This window comes from Trichoplusia ni, chromosome 12, assembly GCF_003590095.1.
Source record: "Trichoplusia ni isolate ovarian cell line Hi5 chromosome 12, tn1, whole genome shotgun sequence".
Taxonomy (NCBI): domain Eukaryota; kingdom Metazoa; phylum Arthropoda; class Insecta; order Lepidoptera; family Noctuidae; genus Trichoplusia; species Trichoplusia ni.
This window is the reverse complement of record NC_039489.1, coordinates 12548841-12557515: the sequence shown is the minus strand read 5'-3', so window position 1 is coordinate 12557515 and position 8675 is coordinate 12548841. Positions and strand designations below refer to the sequence as shown.

The window sequence follows — 8675 nt, the reverse complement described above, 5'->3', positions numbered from 1 at the left end:
TTTCTTCTCGTCATATTAAATAAAACTACAATCCATCATCAATCACTTCATTTTATTACATGATATTTGCAGTCTTATCTTCATAAACTATACATTAACTTATTAACATTCATACACAATATTTATGTTCCAAACATCGAGTTTCACTGAACTCATTAATTATTATATTACTTTTTTACATACTGGAATTCAGCCTATTTAAAAACTACATGGATTTTAGTTTTATTAATTTTATTCGTTGAATATCATTGGCATATCTCATAAAAGTGTCGATTATTTTATTGGCAACTCTTGTCTAGTTAATAGCAATCTAAAACTCACAAGTTGGCAGCCCTTCACCTGTAAGACAACCAATCAAAGGCCGTATCCGCGAGAGAAGCGGGACGACACTACACGGCGTAGATCGGCATCTCTTTTCTTTACAATTGACAGTCTATATTCAGCAGTGGTGTAAGGTCTATAGAACCGAGGTTCACTACCACAACTTAAAGTAATATTAATATGGATGTGGAAGCGTGACAGCGCAATACATGGCGTAGTGAATCACTCTTCCATACCAACATTACTTAAAATGTGGCGGTAAATCCTCCAAAACTTATTTTTATTACACCAATATTGCACCGAACCATAAACACAACTTTAATTCACGTATACCCACATTCTACAATATTTATGTAACCATAGTCAGTAACAGTATTTCTTAAATACATTAAATAGATCTTAAATACTAATTGAGGCGTGTTTAGGCTCGCGTGATTACAAGTAAACATTTAATAAATATACAACAATAACATAGTTTCGCTTTAACGAAATTTACAAAAGCAACTACAAACTAATTATTGATGGAAGTCGCGACATGAGACATAAATATAATACATACTTATTAAAAATATTTACAAAACAATATTGATTCCCATTCCCATTACATACTTATTTCCTATACAACTCAGCCTTATTAGAAAGTGTTTTATTTCAAGCTTTTGTAAAATGTTTCTTATACATAACCAAACAAGATTCAAACTTGAATGGTAATGAATAGCTAAAACCTGCAATGCCAGTTTTCGACTTTTGAGTGTCATCAGACCATTTCGACTTCCTTTCTTTACATTTCACAACCAACGCGGAATCCTTTAGCGAGGTAGCTTTACCAAAAATAATTTATACAGAAATACGAAAATAATTTAAATGAAATGCTATACTTTCTACATTACATTAATGAGCCAAAATGTAGCCAACAACTTTCCTTTCCCAATCAAATACATTTGCAGGCAAAAATAAGAAATGTATTACATAAGTCACTATACGGTAACCGCAATTTCATTTACTATTCTTTAATAAAAACGATACACAGAACGATTATACATATATGTTTCCGATGTCGGTCAAATTTAGGGTAACCCTTGTTAATATGCAGCGAATTTGTGTAGTAATGCAGCTATCATCTGTGTGTCACCGCCAGCGTCGCCAGTTTTTTTTTTGACACATCGGGACTTTGGTACTTTTTGAGTGAAAGTAGCGAGATACCTCCGTCAGAAGCGGGACACTAAAAATTACGTTGATGTTCCGCGCGCGAACAAAACAAGCAAACAAGTGTAACTTAACTCCGCGAAAAATTGAAAGAGCTTTTTTTTAGATCTCCGCAAACAATAGTCTGTGTGAATCCTCACAAAGGCGTACTACTTCCGTACGTAAAAGTTCTCTCCGAAAAGCGGGACCGAGCTTGTCCCGCGCGGGACATTTAAATTTGATTTAAAAATCGGGACGTCTGGCAAAGCTGGTCACCGCACACATAGCGTCGCGCGCACAGATGAGTTGAACTAACAGAATTACATACAAAAGGTGAAAAACATACAGTATTACAGTGGTAGCAGTTTCGTCCTTCCTTTCTTTGCTCTTCCCAACAGCCTCTTTAAATATATCTCTAATAAAGTGCAAATACAACTAACATTCATTGAAAATGCTTTTTTAACACACATAACATTATTACAAGAAAAATTGGCACATTGATAACTAATAAGCTCACGATCTATTTCGAATATCGGTGGGTAACATGAAATGGTAATTTATTGGACCCTGTCCGTTTTAAGAAGAGTATTCGACAAGTCATTGAGTTTACGAAAAAGTGACAAGCAACGTGTTGCTAATTCGTTTTAAATCGAAATCCGATTATCAAGTGAGTCTTTGCAATGCTGCTCGAAATGATTTGTCATGTGAGTTATTGTCTCGGGTATAATTTAATTTAAAATGTTTGTTTATACCTATCAAAAGATTCTTCTTACAACGGGCAGAGTATTCTTAAAATGAAATCTCTATATTAACATTTATACACTATTTATAAAGCTGATTGTACGGGCGTCCGGTCCCTGCGGTGTTCACCCGTTATTTAGAACTACACTTAATATTATTATTCGATCAGGTCGATGCATTATACTTTCTAGCATAAAAAGGCAACATCCAATTTCTAAGCTTACAGCTTTAATACAACTATCACTTTTTTACCTTTAATTAATATCCCACTGAAGGGCAAAGTCCTTCCGTTAACCCTTTCATTTATACAGGTGTATAATTTATCATTATTAAACACTGGGTTTTAGCAAAAACACGACTATTTTACCCCTTACTCGCACTAGTGCTCTATACAAAGGCGACTACATCTTTTTAGAAGGGAACATTCATAGATAAAGAGTGTATATATATACGAATAAGGGGCGTGTACTTGAGTCTTGAGTCTATGCTTTCCTTAAAATTATTTGTTTTTGACTTTTTTCAGCATTTTTTCGATGTCATGACTGCCAGTGGGGTTGGGTCGCTTGAGTTTGTGTTTAGCTGATATTTTTGGGATACAGCTTTTGATCGTCGTCCTGTTGGGAACAGGGAACGTGTCCACCTTGGAGTGACCTCCAAGTCCGTCGTACGAGATGTCCAAAGGGCTGGTGTCTAGAGACTCGAGCTTCATCATCTTCTTATGGAAGATGCTGTGTTTTGTACTTCCGTTAGTTGTCTTATCACCTATGAGCTTTTTCGTCGCGTTTTTAATTGAGGTGAGGTAGAGGTTTTCTGATGGCTGGAAAAAGAATTTTGAAACGCTGTTATTAGGGTTTATCGAAATTATTAAATCATTTGCATTTTTTAACGGTGAAAAATGGGCACATTACATATTCAATTCGTTTCATTGTAACACCAAATCTCGCTTACTCTCTCTTTAAATATTCTAATTCTGGTGTTCACTTCTTTATTTACAAGGGTCTAGATTTATTCACATTTTTGACACGTCATAAAATGAGTATTTCTCTTAATTTCTTCACATAAAAGCTGTACTAAAACAGCTATATGATGATGATACGAATATTACCTGTATCTTATCAGACATCTTCAAGGGCGCCCGCTGCAGCGCCGCCAGTGAGAAGGCGCTACCCTGCTTCAGACTTAGGTACGGAGAGTCTGACATCTCTATATTATTCACCAATGTGTCCTGAAACAATTGTTTGATAAAGCTATCTTCAATAAATGAAGTTGAAATGTTTAACAGAATGACGTGATTTTGTTGCAGCGATCAGCATAAAATCAGCTTTTTTTAACAGATTAAACTGACAAAACTCGCTATCTCCGAGATTTTTTCGCGGGTTTTAAAACAGAAATGAAATAATTTATTCTGCAAATAGGATATATCAACACTTTTACATGTCTTTTTTGAGAACGCTGGAGTCGATATTTCCTATCTGGCGATGTCGAAACAAACTCATGGTCGTAGTCTATTTTGAAGTCCAGTACATTATTTCCCTGAAAGTCACTGTGAATAAGTGCTGGGTGGTTTTCTTGGTTATTTTTTTTTTTGATTAACAGAAATTGCAATGATTGACCCATGTACAATCGAAAAAAAGTGCCAAGAGAGCGATGAAGATAGGATCACTGTTCTTTTGAAGACTATGAAGTTATCCTGAACCTGCTTCATAAGGCATTTGCCCATTATATCCTCCGATTTTTTTATAGTTTTTCTCCACATGGGTGGTTCACACTATTTAACATTTTCACTGAACTGCCTGTCAAAGTACTTACAAAGCTGTTATTCCTACTTGCGGGTTTCAGCATGGCATCGTTGAGTGCGGGCGGCGGCGACTGCGTGACGTCGAGGATGGAACTCTCCTCGGCGGTCTGCTGCAGAACCTGCTTTTTTTCTGCCATCTCCTTATCAGTCTTCAGGATCTCGTACTGAGTTTGTACTTGGTGGAGCTCATCCTCTAATTGCCTAAGGGTAGAAATTTTTAGAAATTAGTTAACCAATATGTTACTTTAAGTTTAGTAGCATGGTATGTTAATATGATAGTTGGACTGCTAAGTCAAAGGTTGTAGGTTCGAATCCCAGCCATGAGTAAGTGTAACACATAATCACAAGTAATTATCATTTGCTAAAAACAGTTGACTAAAACATCGTGCGGAAACAAGCACATCCGATAAACTTTCAAGAGAGTGTACAACCACGTCATAGAACCTATGTTCGGTTTTAAACTCTGATGCTAGGTTGTATCTCAATCGTGTTGTTAGATGGTCACCAGGCAGTCACTGATTATAGACTAATTTGTGTGTTAAAGAATCACTTACATTATTTTGTTCTGCAGTTCAGAAGAATTTTTCTTCTCCAAAGCAAGCTGTTGTTTAGCCGCGTGCAGACGGTCCCTAATCTCATTCTTTTTAGACTCTGACTCACATAAGGCCCTGTAATTAAAACAAGAAAGTGTTATTAAACTTCCAAAAGGTCAACTTTAAATAGATTTTAGTTATATTGTTTATTTTTGTGTGAATAAGTCGATTTAAACGATGAATACTACGACTTTTATAATAACTATCGTGGGATTGATTCATTATTAAATGATGAGACAGAGATGCGCGGCCGCTGACGTCAGTTCGACTCGCGATCCCGCCGCGTCTGCTCATGATTAAGGACTCCGGTTGGGTCCGAAACTAGTCGGGCTACCCCGATAAATACGCGTGAGTAAACCGTTTCATCTTTTAATAATACAACGATTGGTCTTCAGTAATACTAGTACGGACTATGTCCAGCAGTGGACTGCGATAGGCTGATGATGATGATGATGAATACTAGTAGTATAAAAAGGATAAATATAGTGTAACAGTGTTTATAAAGAAAGGAATAAAAATATAAAGGTATCATTACCTTTTAAGTGCTGTAGCAAAAGTAGCGATGGTTCGCACGTCGGAGTACCCTTGTAGCATCTGTTCCACTTCGTCACTCGTTGCGTTTAACACCTTCTGTAAACTGAAATGGCATTGCTATAATTATAACACTGTTAAGGATATATGGCAATTGTGGATGTGACTTGAATGTTTCTGAAACCCCTGCGACATAAGGATTTACGAAAGGAGTCGTTAAAAAAATATTTTAAGTTTTATAGGCTGATCTAAAATCTGATGATCTAAAATTGGCAATAATAATAATAATGGACAACATTCACACAACGCAGGCAGGAATAAAAGAAAATGGGTCATCATAACACTTAATCAAATTAAACCTACCCATTCAAAGTCTGCATGCTCTTCTTGAGACCTTCGTTCTCATCTTTGAACCGCTGCAAGTCTTTGTTCTGAAGCTGTGCATACTCCAGCTGCTCCCTTAAAGACAGGACCTTGGAGTCGAAACTGACCAACCGCTTTTCATACGATTTTAGAAGATCACTGTAAAATTAAGAATTGTTTTAAAATACCCCATAGTTTATAACTATGGCCTTTTTGCTTGTAGATTCTTAGTGCTACTATTGATGAATAGAAAAATCATCATGAGGGATGGAGGAGAAATTGGGTTTTTAATGGTATTTAGACTAAAATCTGGACCATGGCCAATTTGCTGTAGGCATGCAAACGGCTTTTGTAACATTAAAACAATTACAGGCAGACATTGTTTAAATAGAATCCTAATTATAAATGAAAAAATCTGGCATTCTTTTAGACCAGTAACATGAGAGATAATGTTGACCTCCTTGAACACAAAACTATATGTTTAGATAAAAAAGTAAAGAGAAAAAAAATAGATCATACTAACTCTTGTCTCTTCAAGTCCGCAGTCACAGCAACAATCTTATCCTCTTTCTCCTTATACTTAACTCTCTGCTGCCGCAGTTGCAGCTGAGCGTCATCCAGCCGTGACTGCAGTGTTGCCGCATCCTCCCCCATGTTCTCGTTGGAGACCGTGGGGTAAAGACGGAACATACACTTGTCTGTCACTTTGTTTCTGCATTGTGGACAGGTTTTGGACCTAAAAAAAGTAAATTTATTAAGTTAATATGGAGGTTAAAGAGAAATCAGAAATGTGGGGTGTACTTGGCCAGAAATTGCAACAGACAGAGAGGTTTGAGAGGAGTAATCTATGTTGTTTGCCCAGCAATGAGGTCTTATACAGCAAAATTTAAAAATGTAAACATGGAATACATTTAATGAAGAATGAAAATAATATGAGCAGGAAATATACTTAATCTAGCTATATTGAAATCATAGTAAGAAATGAGACCCTTGGGCAGCAGTGGGTTGATAAAGTCTAGGTATGATACAATTTTAGTACTTACTTATGAATCAACTGTTTAACATTAAAAAAAATCTAATTTAATAGTAATCCTTTTAAGACAACCCTACTTCTCTAATAGTCAACTATATACTGAACAAGTCACAACAAGTTACTGAAAAAGTTCAGTCTTTGCAAATATTCTACCTGCAGATAGTGATGTTCCTATGAACTTAAAATTCATTGGCGGTATAAGGAGGTTGCATACAACATTATAAAGCGAGTAACAAGACGATAAATATATTTATTTATAAACTAGGGCAGCTTAACAAAATTATAGTATATACCTTTCTATCCACTGTGCGAGGCAATGGTGGTGAAATATGTGCCCACATTTTGTCACATATATATTTTCAGCTTGATTTACTAAATCACTGCAGATAGTGCATAAAATAATCATCTGAAAAAGGTAGATTAACGCATAATTTCAGGTTATGTTTTGGTCTACGATATATCGCCGGTGAGCTTTGAGAAATTGACGGACTTATCACAAATTGACTTGAATTCAAGTGTTACGTATCTTGAAAGTACTGCTTACCTTTAAAACACATAAATACCAGTGATTAAATCACGATTTTTTATAAATATAAAGTCGATGCACTACCTACTTTACAATTTAACAATGCTTAACAAACTAGCTATGACATATTTGCTGGTGTAATTTCTATTATTTATTAATTTCTATACGTTCACTTAGGTATAATTATGTCGATTTTAGGATATCACAATAACAATAGAATTATACATAAATATAATCAAAACCAGTGTGACAAGATCAGCGGGGTCTATTTATCTGTGGTGAATAGACAGGGTTACTAGCATGTAAGAAATCTTATTTTTAAATTAATCAATAAAATAGTCGTTAAATATTTTAATGAAAGCACATTTCTGTCCAAAAGTGTTAGGTAGGTGTTCTTTGATTTGGTTTTTAAGACAGAAATAGGAACTTAAATGTTAAATTTAAACATCATCATGCTTAAGCCAGATATTTGAACTTAGGGGAGAGTATGAAACTTAAGTCATGTAAGGCAGAAGTTGATGTCCAACTTTACTTGGTTGGAGTTTTATAGACACATTTGTGAGATTAAAACACATTGGCAGTTGTTGACAAACCAGAACCTACGTGCTATATCGAACTTAAAATTTCACACGAGTAGCGAGACGAGCTGGGATAGCTGCGGGGCAATCCGTAGATCCATAGGTATATCTTCTTATTTTTCTCAGATCTAACAACCGTAATTGAGTTCTTCGAGTAAAACCAAAATTGGGTGTTTGTTTCTACTAGGCTTTTAGGCTAAAGAAAGCTATATACTGGGTTGATACGACAGTGGGGCGAATCTTTCAACTGCCAATACAAGGTACTATTTTCAAGCTCAGTTCCAAAAATCAATAAAATTGGAGCAGTAGTTGTTGCAACGTTTGAACACGATGTATCTTTCCTAACAGCTGATTATGTCTACACGCATAGGTCATTCACCTTACAACGATAAATCTAAGTATAAGCTACGATGCGTTGTTGCCCCTCTGACGCAAGTCACAAGACGGCCGGCCGCGGCCGCCTTTATACCTACGAGATAGCGTATCATAAGCCGCGCTCGGCGCGCGTGCGCCGTTGCCGCTTTGTTCCCTAATTATCCAAGGTCAACTAACTATCAGCTACAAAGGGTGGTTGCGTTTCACTCTTATTTGTTAGCTATATAATTTGTTTGAAAACAAAAAAATGTAATTTTTGTTGCTTTTAATTTTTAACCCGTGTCGAATTAATACTAAACACGTATAGTATACGTGGTGTAGTTTAACGCCCCACCGTCATATCAACCCTGTATAAGTTATGCTATAAAAATAATTAATATGTCGGAACAGTGTTTCTATTCTCTGGCAACACCATAGATGTCAAACTTACTATTTAAACTTCGCATTGCTTTCCATTCTTTGGATATTTATACTCACAGAGTACATTCTGATATTTTATACTCAAATACAGATCTTCCGGTTTATGTTCGTTGACAGTTGACTTACGAATTACACCATGTGGATTGTAGACTTTCTTCCATTTAGCGTTTGGGCAGTCGAAGTTTCTTTTTTCGATTGTAATTTTTTTAAT

The 8675-nt window shown here is 35.9% G+C and overlaps 1 protein-coding gene across 1 annotated transcript; it reads right to left on the bottom strand.

Annotated features, from left to right (window-relative positions):
* Positions 1-33: 33 nt before the first annotated feature.
* Positions 34-7359, bottom strand: LOC113499220 (E3 ubiquitin-protein ligase TRAIP-like). The gene is made up of 9 exons (XM_026879611.1): positions 7110-7359; positions 6859-6971; positions 6056-6268; positions 5533-5691; positions 5174-5275; positions 4600-4713; positions 4057-4246; positions 3353-3472; positions 34-3064 (listed from the first exon to the last, which is right to left on the bottom strand). Exons 2-9 carry the CDS (start codon positions 6969-6971, stop codon positions 2747-2749), a joined length of 1329 nt encoding a protein of 442 aa, XP_026735412.1. The 5' UTR covers positions 7110-7359; the 3' UTR covers positions 34-2746.
* Between the last annotated feature and the right edge of the window lie 1316 nt (positions 7360-8675).